General features: G+C 42.6%; 1 protein-coding gene across 1 annotated transcript in view; it reads left to right on the top strand.

Moving 5' to 3' along the window:
• The window catches only part of ANOS1 (anosmin 1), a 186,862-nt gene that overhangs the window by 14,769 nt on the left and 148,505 nt on the right, over positions 1-23,588 (top strand). Inside the window, exon 2 of the mRNA XM_030305678.1 lies at positions 20,363-20,410. Coding sequence (XP_030161538.1) covers positions 20,363-20,410 — 48 coding nt within the window. The remainder of the gene's footprint in view (positions 1-20,362; positions 20,411-23,588) is intronic.

Genomic DNA, 23,588 nt, shown 5'->3' with positions numbered 1-23,588 from the left:
CCACATTACAACAGACATACATTTGTATTTTCATCTTTGTGTTATTCAGGAGCCATGGACTTGTATAATATTTTTAACCTATTTTTAATACGGCAAGAATTTGTACAGTCTACTTCCATTATTTACTGCACAATTTCAGAAGAAAAAAACCCAGGAAACTCCTTTTTTGAATAATCACATGAAATTAGGGCCAAAGTTTTGTTTGCATACAGGATGCCTGGCTGGCTCAGTTGGTAGAGCATGTGACTCTTGATTTTGGGGTTGTGAGTTTGAGCCCCATGTTGGGTGTAGAGATTACTTAAAAGAATGAGATCTTGGGGAGCCTGGGTGGCTCAGCCGATTAAGCATCTGACTTTGGCTCAGGGCATGATCTCATGATTTGTGGGTTTGAGCCCAGCGTTGGGCTCTGTGCTGAAGGCTCAGACCCTGGAGCCTGCTTCAGATTCTGTGTTTTCCTCTCTCTCTGCTCTTCCCCTGCTTGTGCTCTGTCTCTGTCTCTCTCTCAAAAAAAAATAAAAAAAAAAAATTAAAAAAAGAAGAAGTTTTAATTTTGCCAGCTGGTCCTAAAGTCTGATTCCCTGGGAACTTCTCTGCAAGTAAACCACTTCTCCTTTTCAAGAACTGTTGTCTCCGAACCTTCTTTGAGACCCTTTAACCTCCATTTGCTCAGTCTCCTCACCCATGACGAGGTTGGCGGTGAGTACTGTTTCACTGGGTTCTGCTCTGATGGAGTTTAGTTAGAGCGGAACCCCTCATATAGTTAGCTCTCCAGAAATGTTGGCTGTTGTTAAGATGTGTTAGGCACCAAATAAGTGTCTTGTGCTGAAGATCTTGGGACTCAGAAATAAAGAACACGTACACCCTTGATCCTGGGCACTTCACAGTGTGGTCTGAGAGCCAGAAAAAAGTAATTTAAATACCCGATTTATAGATGGGCCAAAGACTTCACCAGACAAAATATGCAGGTGGCAAACAAGCTTGTGAAAAGAGGCTCTATGTCACATGTCATTGGGAAAAGTCACATTAATAAACAGGATACCACTACATGCCTGTCCGAGTGGCCCAGATCTGGAATTTGGACAGCACCAAATGCTTGTGATGATGTGGAGCCTCAGGAACTCACGTTCACTGCTGGAGGGAATGGAAAATGGCGCAGCCATTTTGGAAGACAGGTTGGCCATTTTTGTTAAAAAAAAAAAAAAAAAAAAAAAAAAAAAGAAAGAAAAAGAAACAGCCCAAAATGGAAGTCATTTGCCATCCAGGACAGCAAAGCAAGACTTAATTACAGTTTCAACCTATCTGAGGAATGTGACCTTTTAACAGTAGACCTGAAATTTGCTGATCAGCTCTAGTGAGCTAATCTGCATGATAACAACCCTCCTATTCCCTTCCCTACAAAGAGAAGATGGAATAATCCTTTCTTCTTGAACAACTTCCTCCTCTACTCTTTTCCTCCGGGGAAACATTCCATTTTGTGCAACACCTCAGAGCATCTCGTACCAGATGGGATGTTGCTTGGGCTCATGAATTGCTTAATAGAGCCAACTACATCTTCAAATTTACTTTGTGAAATTTTGTTTTTTAACAAAAAGCTAAGCATACTCTTTTTTTTTTTTCAATTTGAGAAACCGAGAGAGAGGGGGAGAGAGAGAGAGAGAGAGAGAGAGAGAGAGAGAGAGAGAGTGAGTCTTAAGCAGGCTGCATGCTTAGTGCAGAGCCTGATCAGGGCTCAATCCCACGACTCCGGGATCATGACCTGAGCCAAAATCAAGAGTCAGATGCTCAAGCAACTAAGCCAGCCAGGAGCCCCTAGACATACACTTATCATCTGCTCCAACAGTTGTGTTCCTTGGTATTGACCTAGATGAGCTGAAGACTCATGTTTATAAAAAAACTTGTGCATGGATGTGTATACACCTTTATAATTACCAAAATTTGGAAGCAACCAAGATGTCCTTGAGTAGGCGAATAGATAAATAAACCGTGGTCCATCAAGACAATGGGATGTTATTCAGCACTAAAATTTAATTAGCTAGCAAGCCACAAAACGACATGGAGGAAAGTTAAATGCTTACTAAGTGAAAGGAGCCAATCTGAAAAAGGCTCAATATTATGATTCCAACTATATGACATTCTTAAAAAAGCAAAACTCAGGAGACAGTAAACAGATAAGTGTTTGGGTTGGGGTTGAGGGGAGGGAATGAACTGGGTGACCACAGAGATTTTTAGGGTAGTGAAACTACTTATATGATGCTATAATGGTAGATACATGTCATTGTACATTTGTCCAAAGCCATAGAACGTGAAACACCAAGAGTGAGTGCTCATGTAAGCTGTGGCCTCCGGGTAAATAAGATGTGTGGGCGTAGGCACATCGGTAGTAACACGTGTACCCTCTGGGGGTGGGTATTGATAAGGGGCGGCTGTGCATGTGTGGGGGCAGAGGTTGTATGGTAAATCTCTGCACCTTTCTTGTAATTTTGATATGAACCTAAAACTGCTCTAAAAAATTAAAATTTCTTTAAGAAAAGTAATTTAAATTTTTTTAATTTAATTTTTTAATTAAAATGTTTTAACGTTTATTTTTGAGAGAGAAAGACAGAGCATGAGCAGGGGAGCAGCAGAGAGAGAGGGAGACACAGAATCCAAAGCAGGTTCCAGGCTCTGAGCTGTTAGCACAAAACCCGATGTGGGGCTCAAACCCACGAAATGTGAGATCATGACCTGAGCCAAAATCAAGAGTCAGACTTAACCAACCGAGCCATCCAGGCGCCCCTAATTTTTTTAATTTTAAAGAGTTACCCTTTGAAATTTCTTTGGAAGTGCTTAGTTCTATGGATAGAGAATGACATTCAGATGTCTTCTATGCATTTGTCACTTAAAGATTTTCTATTCCCATATGATGCATACCAATAGATTCAGTAGAATTTTTAATTGAAATTTGAATTCCTGGGTAACTATTGTGTAAGGAGAAAAGGGCATTGAATTCTAGGTCACCTACTCTATTATGAAAACACACCTGACTTCCCTCCTGCTGGGTGCTTATAATTCTGCAGATAACACATTTTTCTTGGAATTGATTTTTTTTTTCAAAGTGCAGTCTTTTCTTGGGGTTACTGCTGCTCTTCTCGTCTCACATTTAATTCATCATGTTTTCTCAAGTGGTCTCTCATTAAAGCATACTGTCTTTTGAAGTTCATATGAAAATAACTCAGAATTGTGATGAATGGGCTAGAATATCATGTAAGTCAGGGTATAATTGACCACGAGGTGCTTTATTTTAGTCTGATGAATTATTCTGCATTCTCTAATGAATAACACAGAAGTTAGAATGAAAAAAGCATATATCACAAGTAAACAATGTGATAAAAATCTGACTTAAAGTCAATTAGAATGGGAAAAACATGTGGTGCTAGTAATTTTTTCTTTCTTGCTTAGATTTTCCCCACTACAAGTTTAAGTCAGCTAAACTAAAGCCTGAGTCTTCCAGCATATAAGTGTATGTCAAGGTGGTAGGTTTTGTTTTAGTATTAAAATAAGGACTTCTAGGACTTCATTCTAAAACGTGTTGCTAAAATATCCTATAGGAATGCAAATGGAAATAATTGTTCTCATTTATGAGGCATTGTATGTTTGTGCAAAGTAGAAATTTCCAAACGGTTACAGTGATAATAGCAATAGAATTCAGCTCCTGCTATCTGGAAACGTGCTCTCTATGGCTACTGTTAATGCTTATGAGTAATTAGCTCGATGACTTAAAATTAATCCTCCGCTGGTCAACATGCCAGAAACCAGGCAGTAATGTGCCTTGTGGGAACTCCTTATTAGGAACAACAGATCACACCTGTCAAGCTTCACAGCTGTCAAGCATCTATTTTGAAAAATAATAGGGAGATTTGAGAATGCCTTTGAAATCCTCTTTATTCTTGTCCTGTTACCCTAAATAGCATCTTCCTAGGGTAATTTCTTAAGAAGATGCGCATAGACTGAGGTGAGGCCAAGCCACAGTGGAGGCCACTTGGCCTCACCTGTGAGGGATGCTATCGCCTTGAGTGACTTGCGCAGACACAGACTTGACTTGGTTGCGTATTACACACGTGCGTGTGCACACGCACATGCTTCCACACATCAATTTATTGCTTGATGTTGTCTTTTTTAATGACTGGCATGCTATGAGCTACTCAAAAGCTGGATGGAGGACTCCATTTACTTGGTAAATTTGATGAGAGAGAAGAAAGAAGCAGTCGGAGTGATGGGTTCAAGTCACGGAGGGCAAAGTGAGATGAATTGTCCTCCTCCTGTCTTCCCAGTGAGGTTCTGCAGCTTCAGCGAGGCTCATTATCACCCAACAGACCTGTTAAAAACACAGCTTACTATACCTGTCCCTAGAATTTCTGATTCTGCAGGTCTGGGGTGAGAGCCTAGAATTTGCATGTCTAACATGCTTCTGGCCACTTCTGGTTTCAGGGCCCTACTTTGAGAACCACTGCTATGGACTTGTCTATGTGCTAGGGTTTCTCTCTAATGCCTTTCTCTGCTTGGTAAGATGTGCTGGGTTGTAGCACTCAGTCCTCCTCTGCCGCTTGGCCCCAGCATTTTTCTCCTAACCAGCCTGCCTTCATTCAAGGTTATGCAAACTTGATTAAGGTCTAGCTGGGGTGCAGGTTGGGGAGTGGTTCAAACAACGTGGCATTTGTTTCTGCCCTTAGACGAGAACCGTTCATAAGCTAGATCATTCTTTCTACCCTGTGTCCATACCCTCAACTCTATGTTCTTCATTTTCGTTTCATAAATGGACCTCGGCTACTTATGAACTGCCTTCTTTAAGGTTCCTCTTAAGGATTCCTCATCGAGACCTGCATCCCTGAACACAGATGGTCAGAGGAGGCATTCATGGGCTGCCTCACCTATTGGAACCATAACCGATGGTTCAAAAGAGCTATTCCAACCCTCTCCCTTGACGAATGAGTACAGTAAAGCATAGGTTATGGTTCCACACTTACTTAAGGGGTCCGTTTTGACCAAAAGCAGGACTCCTTGATCATAAACAGTCTACATGATGGTTAGCAAATGCTTCCTTATGATGCAAACATATGCCCTAAGAATTAAGTGCTTTATGTAAAGACAGGGGACAACTTATCGTCAGCGAGATGGAGGGGCAGATGGGCCTGAGTGAGACACTGTGCTCTGACATATGCCAGGAGGTGGCAAGGAGCCCAAAGTTCAGGAATAAACAGTAACAGTGATGTTTCAAGCCAATGGGACACGTGAGTGAAAATATTAAGGCAGGGCTTGTCAGCTGGGGTGCAGGTTGGGGAGTGGTTCAAACAACATGGAATTTGCCCCGTGGCTTGAATTTATTTTACTCACTGTTACGGGTTTAATTGTGTGTGAGCGGGGTGAACCCTCAGTGCAGTAGGACCAGGTCCTTTTACAAAGGGGGAATTTGGACACAGGTGCACTCAGATGTGAGGGTAGAAGGCCATGTGAAGACTAGACTGGCTAGGAAATAGCGGAAGTTAGGAGAAAGGCATGGAATGGATCCTTCCCTAGAGCCCTCAGTGAGAGCATGGCCCCACGGACACCTTGATCTAAGACCTCTAGCCTGTGGAATGGTGACGATGAATTCCCGCTGTCTGAACAACTTACTTTATGGTGCTTTCTTATAGCAGCCTAAGAAATGTGCAGTCCCTGTATTTCATTTTGAATTTTAAATGATATCAAGAACAGTGTGAGATTGTGATTCATAAGAAACATATATTTGGTAATTCAGGTGACCAAAATACATATCTCTTGTATTTGGTCTTCATCCACTGGTTCCTGGCTCAAACCCCTCGAGATGCCCTGTGACAAGAGTGATGGAGGTGACCTTTGCTGTGCTAATGCACCGACTTTTGGAAAGCCTAAGGCTGGGGGCTACTTCTGAGTGACCCCAGCCTATGAACTTTCAACCTCACCCCTACATCTGGGAAGGGGAGAGGGGCTGGGGGATGAACTGGTTGCCAATGGCCAGTGATTTAATCAGTTGTGCCTCTGTAATGAAGCCTCCAGAAAAACCCAAAAGAGGTTAGAGAGCTTCTGGGTTGGTGAAGACACAGGGTGAGGAGCCTAGAGAGGTAGTGAAGGCTCCATTCTCTTTCCCCAATCCTTGCCCTAAGTATCTCTTCTGTCTGCCTGTTCCTGAGGTATAACCTGTTATTAAAAAATGATCATGTGGTAGAATGTTTCTGTGTGTTCTTGTGAGCTGCTCTAGAAAATTAACCAAACCCAAGAAGGGGGTTGTTGGAAGCTTCAGTCTTCAGCATGGTGGTCAGAAGCAGGTAACAGCCTACACTTTCTGTTGGCATCTGAAAGGGAGGGGGCAGTCCTGTAGGCGTGAGCCCTTTACCTGTGGGATCTGCTGTTAGCTCTCTTTACAGGCTCAGAAGTGAGTTAAATTCTCTGACACCCGGGGTGCCTGGGTGGCTCAGTCGGTTTGGTGTCCAGCTTTGGCTCAGGTCATGATCTCGTGGTTTTGAGTTTGAGCCCCCCCGTCAGGCTCTCTGCTGTCAGCACGGACCCTGCTTTGGATCCTCTGTCCCTCTTGCTTTCTGCCCCTCCCCTGCCTGCACTCTGTCTCACTTTCGTTCTCTCTCAAAAATAATTAAACTGAAAAAAAATTCTCTGACACCCTACTGGTGTCTGAGAATTGCTCAGTGGTATGCAGGGAATCCCCGCCATCCCCCGCCAAAAACACACATTGGAATTGGGTCCTGGAACCCAAAAGAAGCAGTATTTTTTAAATATGTTTTTTCTAACTATTTAAAAATGTTTATTTATCTTTGAGAGAGAGAGAGAGAGGGAGACACAGAATCTGAAGCAGGCTTCAGGCTCTGAGCTGTCAGCACAGAGCCCGACGCGGGGCTCGAACTCACGGACCGCGAGATCATGACCTGAGCCGAAGTTGGACGCTTAACCGACTGAGCCACCCAGCCACCCCCAAAAGAAACAGTATTTACGTTGTTGGATTTTCATGTTCTCCAAAAGGGGGTTATGGGTTATGAATATAATTTAGTGTAGAACTGCGTTGAAGAGCGGATTTTATGCTTTCTGTGGATATTGTGCTTTTAGAAAGACTTGAAACAACACGTAGAAATTCATAAGATTGATCTTACTCATAAACAATTGAAAACCATTTTCTTTATTGTTATATCAAAACTTATTAAGGGCTCTTAGAATTCGACTTCTCCATGGCTAATTACATGAGCTACCCAGGACCTTGTAAATTATTAGCAGTCACCTCTTATGTGCAAATCATTCATATTGATTGACTGCATCTTGCCAACTAGACTAGACGTCACTAGTCACAGCTAGATGTCACTTTGACTTTAGACGATCACAGGTGGTCCTTCATAAACATGTCTGTGACCATCTTATAAAACCACCTTTCTTGTCATTTTGGAAAAGAAGACATTAATTTTTTTTTGAAAGCTTGCAATTTATGATGGGTAAGTGACCTGGAATGTGAAATAGGTTCTTTTGACTCCCAAGTTGGACATGCTTTTAATTATTGGAATATTTTTTTTTGTTGTTCAAAGGAGCAATGTGTTGCATGTTTTTTAGACTTCCTGGGTTCCAGTATCTTCATTTACAAGGGGAGAACATTGGGCTTGAATCTCTCAACCCTGGCGATTGTTGCAGTGATGTAGAATGTTCCTCAGAATCTTGTGTTGCCAGTATTCCTGATGGCTTTTGCATGTTACTCAGATCCACAATAATGAGTAGCCTGGCGTGTCCAGAAGAGTCCTTGGTGGGGGGGTGCATTGGAGGTTTAGCGCTGTCATGGGATGCTTGCATCCTCCCTCCCAGCCCATTCTGCACTTTCCCCTTCTCCTCAGACCTTGGTGACCATTTTCCAGAAAGTTCCCCATGTCATGTTCACTTCCAAGATGTGAGTGGTTTGCATCATCATTCTGGTCCCACCCTGAGTATTCTGGAATGGAATAATCTCTATGTGATCTTCATACTCTCACAGGATGGACTCTGGGCTGTGTCTTCTCCTCCGGCTTTGACCTTTTTCTTAGGCTTATGTTTTGGAGACAGTGATCAGAGGATTTTGTTAACTAGGGAATCATCAGGCAGAAGGTCTGAACCTTAATAACTCCTCACCCCTTTGCTCTTTTGGTTCGCAAGGTTTCAGTGGGGATTCAGGGATGGAAAATTCAGAACAGGGTGACGTGTTACCGAGATGCGGAAACTCTTTCCCCTGGAAAGTTCCTTGTATTACAAGACACTTACACGTCATTCACGAGTTAGATTTGTTTTGTTTCCAGCAGGAACATGGATTAAATGACCCTCAGAGGTCTTCACTGATTTGTAATTATATGGTATCATCTGAGTCAGAATTCTACAGTTTACAAACATTTTGAGAGTGTATTTAGAAACACATTTCGAGTCCCTTTTCTGGTCTTGGTTGTGTTTACAGAACAGGCTTGGCCATATTTGGATAGATTTTATTCTTTTTTTTTTTTCTTTTTAACATTTGTTTCTTTTTGAGAGAGAGGGAGAGACGGAGTGCGAGCGGAGGAGGGGCAGAGAGAGAGGGAGACACAGGATCTGAAGCCGGCTCCAGGCTCTGAGCTGTCAGCACAGAGCCCAACACGGGGCTCAAACCCATGAACTGTGAGATCATGGCCTGAGCCGAAGTCAGACGCTCAACCGACCGAGCCACGCAGGTGCCTCTGTATAGATCTTACACTTTCACAGACAGGAAGTGGCAGAAATGCCCACTGATGCAAATGCTCTGCACAGAAGGTGACTTTATGAAGATCTAAGAGAAGGTCTCAGCTGATTACCTGCGGAGAAGTCAGGATTCTAACAGCTCTCAAAACATTTTGAGATCACCGTAAAGTGCTTTTTTCAGTTGGTATCAGTGAGAGGAGCAGTCGTACAGCAGTCTTTCCGGGTAGGACACGGCTGAATCCTCATGTAAGTAAGAGAGCTTATGACGTCATTGTTTTAGTGGCCGCGTACATGCCTTCGCTTTTTGCTAAAATTTCTCTTGATCAATTTTCTGTTTCGTCCATGTTTAAAACATCCCACAGTAGGGGCGCCTGGGTGGCTCAGTCGGTTGAGCGTCTGACTTGGGCTCAGGTCATGATCTCACAGTTCATGGGTTCGAGCCCCGCGTCGGGCTCTGTGCTGACCTCAGAGCCTGGAACCTGCTTCGGATCCTGTGTCTCCCTCTCCCTCTGCCCCTCCCCTGCTCATGTACTCTGCGTTTCTCTCGCTGTCTCAAAAATCAACGTTAAAAAAAGTTTTTTAAACATCCTACGATAAAAACGCAGCAGCAGCAGCAGCAACAATAACAATTAAGGAACAGAAAATGCCAAAGAAGTCTTTTACGCATCGCTAGTGAGTAAATGTTAAAGTCTACTTCAGCGTGCTGTAAATTTGCGTACCATCATAGTCTTTCCAGAGAATTCTAGTAAAAGATGTAATTAAGAGTTGTGTAAAGTTATGTTTTTCCACATTGCTCTTGCATTTTTTCCTGCTTTGATAATGATTTTAATTCCTCGCAGGAACTTTGGAATGGTGCTGACATGTTTTTTTAAAAAAAGATTTCTGTCCTGCCTTTCAGTTGTTTCATCCACAGCCTCACGACAAAGTTGCTTTTAAATGCACAAATAAAAAATAGCCACCAATGACGACTTGAAACATATTGAAACAATACCATGTTCTTCTTCTGAATACTTTTTTTAATTTATCTCATCTTTTTATTATTAACTTCAACTCTTTCTTTTTTTTTTTAATTCCCAATTTTGAAGTTTTTTTTTTTCAATATATGAAGTTTATTGTCAAACTGGTTTCCATACAACACCCAGTGCTCATCCCAAAAGGTGCCCTCCTCAATACCCATCACCCCCCCTCCCTCCCTCCCACCCCCCATCAACCCTCAGTTTGTTCTCAGTTTTTAAGAGTCTGTTATGCTTTGGCTCTCTTCTTCTGAATACTTTCAAGAGGAGACAATTCTGTTCCTTTCAGGAAAGAATGTGTCAATATGAAGTCATGTTGTCATGCATCCTCAGAGAGGCTGGCCCCCTGAGAAGGAGTTTGTGGGGACTTAATGAGATCTGTTCTTGGGCTAGAATGCTCTGCAGCTCACCTGCTGTTTCCTGTCGATCCACCTTCCTCTTCTGCACGGGAAGGGCTTGCTTTCCTGTGGCTCTTGTGTCCTGCCACTACGTGGTTAACTTCTTCAACACCCTCACCTTTTTCAAAAATTATGCCTCATGTCTACTTGGCTTTTTCCAAAAGCCTCTCAAGTGGAGAAAACTCATTCTCTCCCCCTGCACATATATGGGAAGGTGATTGGTTTTCACAGGTTGTGTCAGTCATGAAGCATATGCTAAGCTCTCGAGATGTGAGCTCACGACCGTACCGGGTGACGTTCCCAGGATCACCGCCTCAGGGGAGTGAAGGACCCAGCACGGGGCAGGAGTTGGGCTGTCATGCCATCTGTGACCACAGCCTCAAGTGGATACCATAGCATCATCTGGAGCTGGAAATGCCTCGGATGTTACTGTGAATGGGACAAGGGGGTTGGTCCTTTGTGGCCCAGCATCAGCCAGTCACTCCATGTGGGACTCTCCCGGAAGCAGTGTGGCCTTGGGTTAGGTAACCTCTCCCAGCAAGTAGAGTTTATGGGAGGGGAAAGGAGGGGTTTAGGTAATACCCATCAGTACTCGACACTCCCAGTAGGCACATTGATCTCGGTTCTGGGGTTGTGGGGACATCTGGGTGGTGCAGGAGAGGATTCACTACAGACAATTACTGTTTTGTGTGACAAAATTCTCCCTCTGGGGTAGAAACAGCTCCAAGCATTGGCACCCATTGGACCTATCATCCTCTAGAACTCTTTTCTACCTTATACTTTTTAAGCTACACTTTTCCTCCCTGAGCATAAACACTTAACCATTTTCATGCTTTTCTTTGGTTTCTACAACTGCTCTGTGTCTTTCATCACTAGGCCTTCATTCCATAATCTCTCATAGTTCGGACAATCTGTTGGCCTAGCGTTGACCACGTGTGTCCCATTATAAGAAACATTTAGGGCGTCTGTCGGTGTACAGATTCCAGGGTCAGATCGAGATCTACTGAGTCAGTCCCGGAGAACCGCAATGTCTAACAGATTCCGTGGGTGATTCTTTGCACCAGCAATTTTGGAAGCATTGTTATTACTGGTCCTTCCCCTTTCAATTTCCTGGGTAGTCCTGTCTATATGTACTTTCCATACGGGAGGCCATCGAAACTCACACTGAGTGTCCTCAGTGGACCTCCATCCGGCCACTGATAACACCTCACTGCTTAGAATCGCAGGCTACTGTCTGTAACATACAGATCGGTTTCAGAAGTCCTTCACTAATTGTTTCCTGAAAGCAGACTGGGGAAGGCAGGGGTAGCCTGCCCGAGAGTAACTCTCAAAGATATGTCAGTGTGGCAAAGACAAGGAATTGGTAGAGGGCCAACATAAATTTGTATGAGATTTCAGTGAATCTAAGAAGCAGCCATGGATGGAACATCTATTTTTATGCAACCCCAAGAAACAAACATTGTACTAAAATCAAGACACAGGCTCGGAGATGGTCTTTGTTACAAAAAGCATCACTGGGTCACACTAATACCTTGTTGCTTTGTTATACGTTCTATCTGGTCCGGGAGGTTTGGTAATTTCTTCTGTGTCCATTGGGACTTTTTTGTTCATCTATCGGTAATCATGTGGCACACCTCCTTCTGTGTCCCATTGCTTCAGTCCTGTAACGTATTCGTTACTAGTGGCAAGAAAACAGGACAGTGCAGTCTTGTGGCCGTGAGTCTTACCTGCACTCCTTCGTTCTGTGTACACCACAATTTTGCCTTTCAGGGCCAAATCATTGTCTAATTACATTCATCTCATTTTAAACGGCAGTCAAACCCAACATGTGTAGAACCAACAACGTACAGAACTCAGTGTCATTGGTGACAGTGAGCGCAGCTGGGACCAAGGTCACGTTCATGGAATGTTGACCGCCATGTCACGGCTGCTACCAGGCCAACATTCACGGTGTCACACCAAACTACAGTTGGGGAAAGTGCACCCTGACTTTGGGGACAGTCTGGCGGTGCGTCTCAAAGAAGCACAGTGTCTCACAGCTTTGCCTCAGGCTGTTGAAGGGACGTATTCTACATCCAACAAGCTGGATCCTGGGCGTTAATCTTGCTTCTAGAACTCCTTGCCCTTTTCATTTCTGCCAATCTTTCTTTCTGTGCTTTGTCTCGAATTCCCGTGGAATACAGCAGGTGTACCTGGGGCCCCATGTTAGTGGGGACCCCGTGTCCCAGACTGGACAGTACTGGTGGTTGCCATAGAGACTGAGCTGAACCTATAGAACTGAACCTAGCATCAAAAGTTCAGATGCTGCCACGTCTCCACTCAGACACCTGCTGAAGGGACCACTGATATGCAGCCCACTGAGCCAGTGGAGGTCCCCACGCCAGTGGCTTTTCGTGCAGTGATCTTAGTGCAGATTTCCCTGTGCCTTTTGATGCCAAAAATAATTTCTGCTTGTATATTTATATTATTTTATATAGAAAGAAGTCTTTATATCTCAGGTTTATGCCCAGAGACTCAATATGCCATTTGCTCCGGCCTCTTTGGATTCTTTCTGTCCTCCTTCCCTGCTCTGTCCCCTTCCTTCTCCCTTACTGCTCCTTCTCTTCTCCTCTTCCCAGTCTTGTCTTTCTCAACATCACACACACAAATGATTAAAGTCAGGAAAGCTTTGAAGAAGAGGAAGAGGAAGAAGAAGAAGGAAGAAGGAAGAAGAAGAAGGAAGAAGATGCAGGTGTGGCTGACCACGGTGCCCACCTTGGGGAAGGCGGGCGGTTGTTCCTACACAGTAAACGTGACAGGTCTGCCTGGAGGGACTCACCACTTTAGTCCACAGGCGTGTGTTTACCTTCTAGAAGAGCCGAAACGGCGATTGGCAAGAGGTTCCTGGAATCGGAGGAACTCACGCACAATTGGCACGTGAAGTAAACATTTCAGAGTGATGAATGAGAAGGAGGGAAGGAGACTGACATTTATAGGGACCGTTCTTTATTGCTCAGGTCTCCCATCAACAATGCTTTCGGTGTTCAATTTATAGCAGGTACTCTACTCTCACGCTTCCCTTGCTTTGTAAAACGAGTCATTTACTAAATTTTAGTTATTACCTTTAATGCTCCCTCTAAACCTCCTTATGGCTGGATTTATTTCAGCCTGAGTCATTTATTCTGCCTTGAAATCTTCCAAGGTTTTATGTGATTCCATGGAGATGGCTCATCTTAGTGGAGGTGTCTCTGGAAAATAGAAATATGGCTTTAGACAATACATCTCTGAAATCTTAACTGTGGCAAGAATGCATCAGTAACTAGCATATCCTTCCGGAGATTAAACTGGGTAGACTGATGCTTGAAACGTCCTAAGAAAAACCAGTCCTCTGATCCCCTGGTGGGTCCTACCATTCTCATAGGGACACTAAGGAGTAAAAATTCTGTCTTGATCTGATAGTCTCCTACATGTAGAATCCTTTGGAATATTCCTTGTCAAAATTCATAGTAAAATGTTAATAAAATGTAATGTTTTCCCATATGGCATAGTCTGGCACTTGGCTGTTCTATAAATTTTCTTTAGATAACTTTAATTACATGCATCTGTAGCAAGATAATTAGCACGGTTATGTCTTAAATAATTTATATTTTATACTGCATGCAAGCTTTGGTTTCATTTTTAATATTGCCAAGATGAGTGGAAACAGAATAGTGAACCCACTTCCTAAAAGCACCTGTCCAAGAAGGTGAAAAATGTGTTCAGTTCAGTCTACTCATTTCATCCTTTTTACCTCCTCATGACCTAATGATTAAAGTGTAAATTTTTTGTACGACTCCTTATCCATTCGTTTACTTATTTCATCAGTAATATTTGTTAAGGTTGTGAGGGAGCCAACTGTAAGGAAAAGATATAGACAGACTGTGTCTCTAATGTGTTCTCAGGCAGATGGTCAGTAACTAGAAGCAACACAAGTAGATTTCTGTGTGTCCACCACGATAGAGTGTTTTGGAGGACAAGTGCAGGGAGCTTGCACGAGTGTGTGTAACAGGGGGTCTGTGATAGTCAGGGTGTAGGTGGTCAGGGAAGGCTTCCTCAATGAAGTGGCATTTGCAGTGACCCGAAGGACACATGGGGGTCTGGCTTGGCAGAGGCACAGGTTCCTGATGGAAGGTTCTCATTCCCAAACAAGCTGCAGGGTGTGAAGAAGTGACACCCAGACAGTGTGGCCAGGCATGCATTCCAGTGCTGGGCATTTGGAGAGAGATACGTTGTGTATGGCCAAACGTTGTTCTACAGAATTCAGCTCAATGTGAGATACTTGTAGAATCCAGAGAGAATTTTTTGAGAGGGAGTAGGGGATGAAAGGCCATCGATTTACTGAGAGTGATCCATAACATTAGAAAGAGATCCTACTTACGAACAAGTATAAACACAAAGCTCTCTTTTTTTTTCCTATCCTTTGAAGTAGATTTTTTTAAAAGTTTATTTATTTTGAGAGCGACAAGAGCACAAGCAGGGGGGAAGGGGAGACGGAGGGAGGGGGGGGAGAGAGAGAGAGAGAGAGAGAGAGAGAGAGAGAGAGAGAAAGAGAAAGAAAGAGAGAAAGAATCCCAACCAAGCTCCACACTCTGAGCATGGAGCCCTATGCGGGGCTTGAACTCATGAACCATGAGATAATGACCCAAGCTGAAGTCACATGCTTAACTGGCACCCAGTAGATTTTATTTTTTAGAGTAGTTTTAGGTTCAAAGCAAAACTGAGTAGGAAGTACAGACATCTGTAGACTTTGTGCTCCCACATATGGATAGCCTGTCCTATGATGAACATCCCTCACCTGAGTGGCTCATTTGGTTAAGGGTCTGACTCTCAATCTTGGCTCAGGTCATGACCTCACAGTTCGTGAATTTGAGCCCCACATCAGGCTCTGCCCTGATGGTGTGGAGCCTGCTTGGGGTTCTGTCTCTCCTTCTCTCTGCCCCTCCTGTGCTTGTGCTGTCTCTCAAAATAACAATAAAAATAAAAAAATAGTTCAAGCCACATAAATGCCTCATCCAATGTCCTTCTGTTACGTTATCTTTTAGCTGCTGTGGAATGTGTGAGAAAGTTCCAAGTATATTAACAGAAAAGCACACCCTTATGATAACAAATGAAATTAAGTATATTATCCCATGGTTCAAATTAATAGGAAATTATTCGGGATTAAAGTGAATTCCTAAATTTTAATCCATGCCTTCATTTTATTTTTTATTTTTTATTTAAAAAAAAAATTCTATTTATTTAAGTAATCTCTACACCCAGTGTGGGGCTTGAACTCACAACCCTGAGATTAAGAGTCACAGGCTCTTCTGACTAAGTCAGTCAGGCTCCCCTCAATGTTTTCATTTTAAAAAACTTAACAATGAGGGGTGCCTGGGTGGCTCAGTCAATTAAGCATCTGACTTTTGACTTTGGCTCAGATCATAATCTCACAATTGTGAGATTGAGCCCGGTCAGGCCCTCCATGGAGCTGACAATGGAGCTTGCTTCAGATTCTCTCTCTGTCTCTCTCTGTCTCTCTCTCTCTCTCTCTCTCTCTCTCGGGCTCATTCGGTTAAGTGACAGACTTTGGCTCAGGTCAGGATCTCAGGGTTTGTGGGTTCAAGCTCCACATCAGGCTGGCTACTGTCAGCACAGAGCCCGACGTAGGGCTTGAACCCACGAACCCTGAGATCCTGACCTGAGCAGAAGATCCTTAACTGACGGAGCCACCCAAGCACCCCCAAAAACTTGTGTTTAATATGAGGACAAAATTGTTAACTGAAAGTCACAGTTTGTAGGGTTGAATGGTAAATGTTTGGTCCATAGTGGGTTTTCTGGGATAGTTTCAATTTCAGATGTTCCATACTGCCGTTGGACAATGGCTTAGTGCTATGTTTCTGAAATGGAAAATTGATTAGTCCTTGTTCCACACCTACACCTGGTTATGTTAAGGAAAATATGTGGGATCTGTTCTCATTCTCTTTTCTTTTTTCAAATGGTTGTATCTCGATAGCTAGTTTTCATTTATCTTTATCCTTGTGGGTTGTCTTTGAGGGAACCAAGTGTTTTCTTTACCCGAAGCTTTTGAAGAATTATTTTTCTTTAAGGAGAAAAAAAATCAAAAGGCTAGAAGAGACTTTGAAAATGTCATTGAAATAATGTCTGGGTGCAGTTGAGTGAACTTATATAAACTCTTTGAAAGTTGGATTGACTAGCATTCATGTTTGATCTAGTTAAACCAATAAAATACAGGATGTAATCTTTCTATAATTACCAAAGTCCCGCTGTCTGATCCTACCTGGAGGTTACAATAATGATTCAACAGGCAAACGCCTTTCTTGTCTGATGTACTTTGACTCTTTATCTTTGCTGGCTTTAACCCAGAACAAGACTTGATTGCCAATACTGTATTTTATTTTTGTTGTCGAGTGGCTTAACTGGGGAAGGCTATTGTAATCTGACTAAGAACTTCCCCTGGGGCGGGTTGTTGAAAACTACTGGATTCTTGTATTTTTCCATTACTCTCCTGCTCAAAGAGCATCACAGGTAAGCAATGTAGGTGGATGGTAGTGTGTGTGCACCTGGCTGAAACACAGTAGCTGGAGTTAAATCAGGGGTTTACCCACATCCTTGATGCTATTAGGCAGGGTTTTTAGATGTTCTTTGTAGAGATAAATAGAATGCCAAAGGCTGATTGATAAAGGCAAAAGCACAGAACAGCTGCAAAACCTTTACGTGGGCGGGGGGGGGGGGGATTGTTTTAAGAAAAACAGGAAACTTAAAACCCCAAAAGGAATTGTAGAGACACATATCTATGTGTGTGCATGTTTGTGTGTGTGTATAGAACATTTTTTCATGGAGCAAACATCATGCATAAAGTCAAAAGGCCAACGATCACTGGAAAATTTCTACAACACCTATTATAGACAAATGATTATTCAACCTAATTGGCCCTCGTAGCTGCTACAATGGCTATGGTTAAGCATTCAGAAAAGAAATGGTAAAATGCACAGACTGTTCACTCTAAAGGAAATACAAATGGCTGAAGGAAATTAAACCAAAAAGAATACCATTGCCCAGTCATCATATTGGCAAACATGGCAGGATTGTTACCATCCAAGGAGAAAAACATGGCGGGCTGCCTCTTCTGAGCCTCACTAATAAGATTGCATTGGGTTATACAGGGGAACTGGGAGATTTTAAGCACAGGATTACTCCCCGACTCCTGAAAACAATAATCGTGGCAAACAAAGTAACGTCAATCATAATGGACTTTTTTTTCTGACCTCTAACTCCGTGCCAAACATTTTGCTCAATACTTTATGTGGATTATAATTTTAATCTTCTTAAGCATTCTAGGACCTACTGTCTTCAGTGACAAAAAAACCTATTACGACCAAAATGATCTTTCATGCTTGCTTGCTATTGCCCCAAATATTTCTGTATATAATGATAGTTTTTCATTTTGTGATTAGTGGGAAATTTTGCTTAAAATGAAAATGCCTTGGTTGAGGAAATGCATTGATGTTAATTCCCCCCGAATGTAAACAGCTTAGCAGATAGGCCCTGTGACTATTAGTTTCTCTGTAATTTTGACAGGTGTATGAGCCAATACCATGGGGAGCACTGGGTTTCCGCATGGTGCCAGGCACTAGAGGATGCATTTGCTGGGCAGCCGAAGGCAGTCTTTGCTGGAGTTTTGGTGTTTTGTTGTTGAGGTCTGGCCATTTTATCTATAGTCAAAGGAAACAAAAGGAAACTAGTCAAGGTGTTGTAGGTACACGACTTGTCCAATCCTCTCCTTTTTTTTTTTTTTAACCCTCTGACATGTACTACATAACAAATTTTATTTCCAGCAATAAGTCCAAATCCACTGTAATCTGCGTTCTATCTATTTACCCAACCACCCCTCCTATTCTCTGCTTCAACCCCTCAATCTGATCTGCTGCTTCTGGAATGTACGATACTCAGGACCATCCCAACCAATTCATTCCCGTCCTTCCAAGGTTCTGAGTCTGGAGATTTTCTTCAAAACGCTCCATAAAATCACCCTTTGTTTAGCTGAACCTTTACCCATTGTGGTGTGGCAACTGTGTTTAACCATTTGCTTCATGAATGTGGATATTTTACTTGGCTTCTTTGAATCCCAGTTTCTTGACTTTAAAAATGGGTAAATGAAGTTTATGTCATTACATGGGATGCCTAGGGAGGCTGAATATGGCAAACACCAAAGCAAGTGCCTGCGGTGTAGACGTGGTCATTAGTACGATAGTATTATTGATTGATAATAATCCTGTCAAAGGCATATTACCCGATTGGTGTTACCGTATCAGCCAGGCAGCAGTTGCCGTGCTGACTTTGCAGCCCCAGTGTCTCTCACGTGACCTTTGATGGAAGCCGTCTCTGTGAGAATCAGGAGCTGGTCCATTTGCTGGTGTGAAGCATTGAAGCAAAGAGGAAAAAGGAAGCCCTGTCTCTGGGACCACAGTCTAGTTTGGGAGCTGACTTAAATAAAAGACCTATATCCTAAGACAAGAGAGGATGGGGTACATACTTCTCTCCAGAGCAGCCCAGCAAATGCAGAAGCAGTGAAGACACCCTTGGGTTCTCCAGAGGTCCTCCCCATCTATCCAGGAAAAGGAAGACTTAGAAGGGACCGGGGTGGAAGCTGGGCCAGGTCAGCAGGGGGACGGGTAGGTTGATCTTAGTTTAGCTGAAACCGGAGGTACATCCTGGGATCTGGGGATGTAAGGCTGCCGAGGAGAGTTAGGGCCATATGGTAGATGTAATAGCTAAAGCTTTAACGTGGGGCTGAGGCCGTTTAGCACGATGATCCGAGCCTAGTGGAGGAAACTTTCTGATCCTATACAGATGAGGTTGACTCAGTAGGAATCCTAGATTATGAACATATACTATTGGACGTAAGATATATTGAGAGAGATTATTGGGAGCAGAAGAGAAAAATGTGGTATATCCGTACAATGGGATTGGACAATAAAAAGGAATGACGTATGGTTTTTGTGGCAATGTAGACAGAGCAAAAATACCATACCGTTTAGCAAAATGTAAAACATGATGCCCAGTGAAAGAATCCAGACACAAAAGGCCACATGTTGTATAATCCCTTTTCCATGAGGTTTCCAGAATCAGTCTGTAGAAAAGGAAAGTAGGTGAGTGGTTGCCAGGGGCTGGAGGGAGGGAGATGGCGGAGTGAGTGCTAAGGCATACATGTTTCTTTCTGGGCTGGTGAAAATGTTCCAAAAATAGATAGTGGTGATGGTTGCACAGCCTTCTGAATATACCTTTTAGTATTTAGAGCATACTTTTTACTACAGACCGCTGGTTTCTATACTTTAAAACAGTGTGCTTTCTGTGTATACGTTATATCTCCATGAGCTTGTCATAAAAGGATTTTTAAGAAGATATATTGATTTTCTTTTCTCTGAACTGAGCACCAATGTAATACTAATCTATGAATAGAATATGATGTTGTCAAAATTCAAAGTTTAGAGATTCAGACAGAGGAAATGGACTTACTTGATGTCATACCCAACCATGAACTTCCAAGAGCTGGAGGCCACGACATCTAAATTATGGGGTGGTTGGTTTTACTATCCCTACCAGCTACCCCAGCCTAACACACACTCATGTAACCTATCCGAGCCAAAGGAGGAGTCGTGACCAAGATGTCAGTCATGTGGAGTAAGAGATTTCCCAGCAGAAATGCTAACGTTAGAGACAGTAAACCGTAGTCCTAATCTTTGTTCTGTACCGAGTGAATATCAGGCCGTGCTAACTGGCGTGTGGGTATTATTTCATTTCCTTATGCCAGTGACCTCACGCGTGGCATATGGTTATGTCTTATAGATGGATCAATTGAGGTACACGGATAGTAAATCCCTTGTCCCCCGTCACACATCCAGTGACAGGGAAAGAGAAGGCTTTTCAGTGAGGTCTGACTCCCAGGCAGCCAGCAGGAGACATGGCTCAGACACTTTTCCTTTTAGGCAGCTTGAAATCCTCATTAATTTATATGTCTTTGTTTCTATCATGGGGTCAAGGCCAAAATTGGACTCACATTAGAAGCGCACTTTCTATTTTGGGAAAGAGAGAATGATAGGAGGGCAAAAACGGGTCTTTTGTTAATGATAATGTTGAAAAATGAAATTCACACTATGTAGCCATGAGTTAGAAAATTATTGAATGAGCCAATATTTCTTTTTCTTTTTGCAGAACAACGGTTCCCTGGTTTGGTGTCAGAATCACAAGCAGTGTTCTAAGGTATGTTCCCTACAACTATATCCGTGTTGTTAAAAGTGTTTAATTTTGGAATGATTGTAGAGTCACAGGAAGTGGCAAAGACAGCAGAGAAGGTACGTGTACTGTTCATCCGTTCCCCACCAAATGCTTACGCTTTCCATGTTTGTAGAACACCATTAGAAGCAGAGAACTGACACGGGTGCAATGTATGTATATCCGTCTGTGACGTTTCATCACGTGCAAATTCAGTTCAATCAAGATACCTGTGGCGGTTCTTCTGTATGTCGCCTTATTTCTCTGTTTGTACCTTTTTCAATCCAAATAAATTTTAAGGAGAAAACATCTTCTGGTTGGAACCAGAAGGTTTACTGCATCCTACCTACCCTTACGTGATTTTGTACGTAGTTTGATTTGCAGGAATTTGCGATACTGTCATTCATAAGAAATGCACAGTTGGTCATTCAGATGACCAAAATATACTTTCCATATATTTGATCTTTCTCTACGGTTCTTGGCTCACAGCTCCCAAAACCTTGGAATTTTCTGAGTTGTAAGAGCAATGGGAACGTCTTTTGTTATATTTGGTCTCTTGTCCTCCGTTTCTAGAATCCCTTCAGAGCCCTACAGGTGAATGGGTGTCCACCCCTTACCATCATAACGACCCCTGGCCATCACAGTGGGGTTTATGTGAATGAGGTGACTTTTGGAACACGTCTGAGGATGGGGGCTCATTGCTAGGGGAACCCACTCTGAATAGAAGGTTGGAACTTCCAGCACCCCTGCCCCTGATTGCCAGGGAGGGGAGAGGGCTGGAGGCTGAATCAACCATCAACTGCCAATGATTTAATCAATTTTGCTTAGGTTAGGAAGCCTCCATTTAAAAACAAAAACAAGAAAAGAGGGTGTTCGGAGAGCTTGCAGGCTGGTAAACACGTACAGATGTAGATTTGGGGACAGGTGATGTACCCGGAACATCATCGTCATTTCCCTGTGCGTTGCTTTGGGCTTCGGTTCCATCTGGCTGTTCCTGAGTTAACATCTGTTTATAATAAACCCGTCTAAACTGATTAATTACTAGTAAGTAAAGTGATTCTCACGTGTCCTGGTGAGCCGCCTGAGCAAATGAATGGAAACCAATGAGAGGGTCAATTGGACCCTCCCATCTATACCAGGTCAGTCAGAAGCACAGGTGACAAGGGGACTTGCCAGGTTGGCATAGAAATGGGTGTGGGGGCATGGAGGAGGGGTTGGGGAGCAGCCTCCTGGGACTGAGCCCTTAACTGGTACAATCTGATACCATCGCCAGGTACATGGTTTCAGAATTGAGTTAAATTGTAGGACACTCAGCTGATGCGGGAACGTTGGGGAACGGCTGGGGTAAACTGTCCCCCGACCATCCACACGCAGGTTGGAATTGGTTGCCGAACATTTAGAATTGCTGGTTAGTTTGATCCTTTAAATTCAAAAGTGTCTTCCCCATTTTTGAATATTCCTTCCTGCACACACACACTCTGAAGTTGTCATTCATACATTTCATAGCATACATTTTACCTCAATCCCAAAACATCGCAAATTAAGAAAAAAAAAGAATATATATGTATTTGTAATATGTAGTATATAAATGAATAAAGTTTACTACTGGCTAAAAATATTGGCAACTTTGGGATCATAATAGTGTTTGACGAAATTTATGTCATAAACATTACTATTAGACCGAAAATTGAAACAGTCCTTTATTGTATAACTAAAATTTTATCTGAGCCATACATAATACTGAAATAGCATATTTATGAGGAACACGATTATTTTGAGAGGCCTTTCAAACACATATCTCACAGTAAATGATTGTAGAATAATATTCCTAAGCCAAGAACTTTATTATAATGATAACGTTCCAACATCCATGCACACATTATATCATGGGATACATGTGACTATTACTCAAGATAGAACAGAATTCTTACGTGAATGTGAAATAATCTGGTGAAAATAAGCTTTGCTTAGCTCTGACTTGCTAAATCTTGGGCAGAAATGAAATGTCTGGTTTGGGCACTGTTCCTCTTTTTATGTAATAACATAAACATTTGTTCTGAGAAGACATTTTCTGGTGTCTATTATATTAATTGTTCTTTAGTTGGAATGTTGGGTAACTTGTTTATGTCACGGTTGCAGGGAAGTATGTGTGTATATAAACATAGAGAGGAAGAGAGAGAGAGATGATGCCGTGATGCTGATAAAGTCTCCTAAGTACTGCTTTTGTCCAGTTTTATATTAGTTGAGTATTACACGAATTGCCAGCATTCTCTCATTTAAGCTACCCCTTTTTTCCCTATTACGTTAAAAAAAAGTAGTTCTTTTTTACACCCTTCAAAGAAATTTGAATGGAAAAGTTCATTTCAACTCTTTTTTCTTTTAAGTATCCTAATTAAAGACCCTTCGCCCTGCCGGGACAGCAGGTTGTTAAACCATATCTTGTTATCGAATGATCAAGGCTGACACGAGAGACTGAATTTCACAAGCAGAGAAATCAATTCCTTTTTGCCTGAAAGCAAGAATGCATTAATAAGTCACAGCTAACCCCACCAGCAACTTTGGAATATAGTGCAAAGCTGACATAAGTTTAAGGGTTGTCTTTAGTCTGAATCTTTGGGAATGAATCTTACATATTAATCACAGTCTATCTCCTTTGTAAGTTTTCACCACTGGGCACGTTTGCAGATAATTACAGTTTGCATTTCTTTTGAGATTTGTGGAGCCTATGTAGTCTTTTCCTCTTAATCTTTAGGTTAATGAGGTAAATGGTGAGTGATAGTAACTCCATTTTACAAATGGGAAAATTCAGGCACATACATATTTGATGACAGTCCTGGAATCACTCACCAAAGGGGTAGACGTGTTCCAAAGTTTAGAACGCTGCCTTCTGCATCGTGCTAACAGAAAGGAACAACTTCAAAACCTATTTTGAACAAATATTGGGACTGAAGAGTAAGAAATAACACCCAGAAGTAATGATGATAGACAAGGTTTACATAATGTTTTATAGAAACCACACGTGCTCATCGTTTCTGCTTACCGTCTGCAAATATGGGCTCTTCCTCCGATCTCACTGCCCCCACCCCTGCCCCTGGTCCGTGTGCCATCATCTCTTGCCTGGACCGATCCATGAACTTCCTGTTGTGTCTCCCAGCCTCCTCTTTTG

The sequence above is a fragment of the Lynx canadensis genome, chromosome X (assembly GCF_007474595.2).
Source record: "Lynx canadensis isolate LIC74 chromosome X, mLynCan4.pri.v2, whole genome shotgun sequence".
NCBI lineage: Eukaryota > Metazoa > Chordata > Mammalia > Carnivora > Felidae > Lynx > Lynx canadensis.
This window is presented reverse-complemented; position numbering and strand designations above follow the sequence as displayed.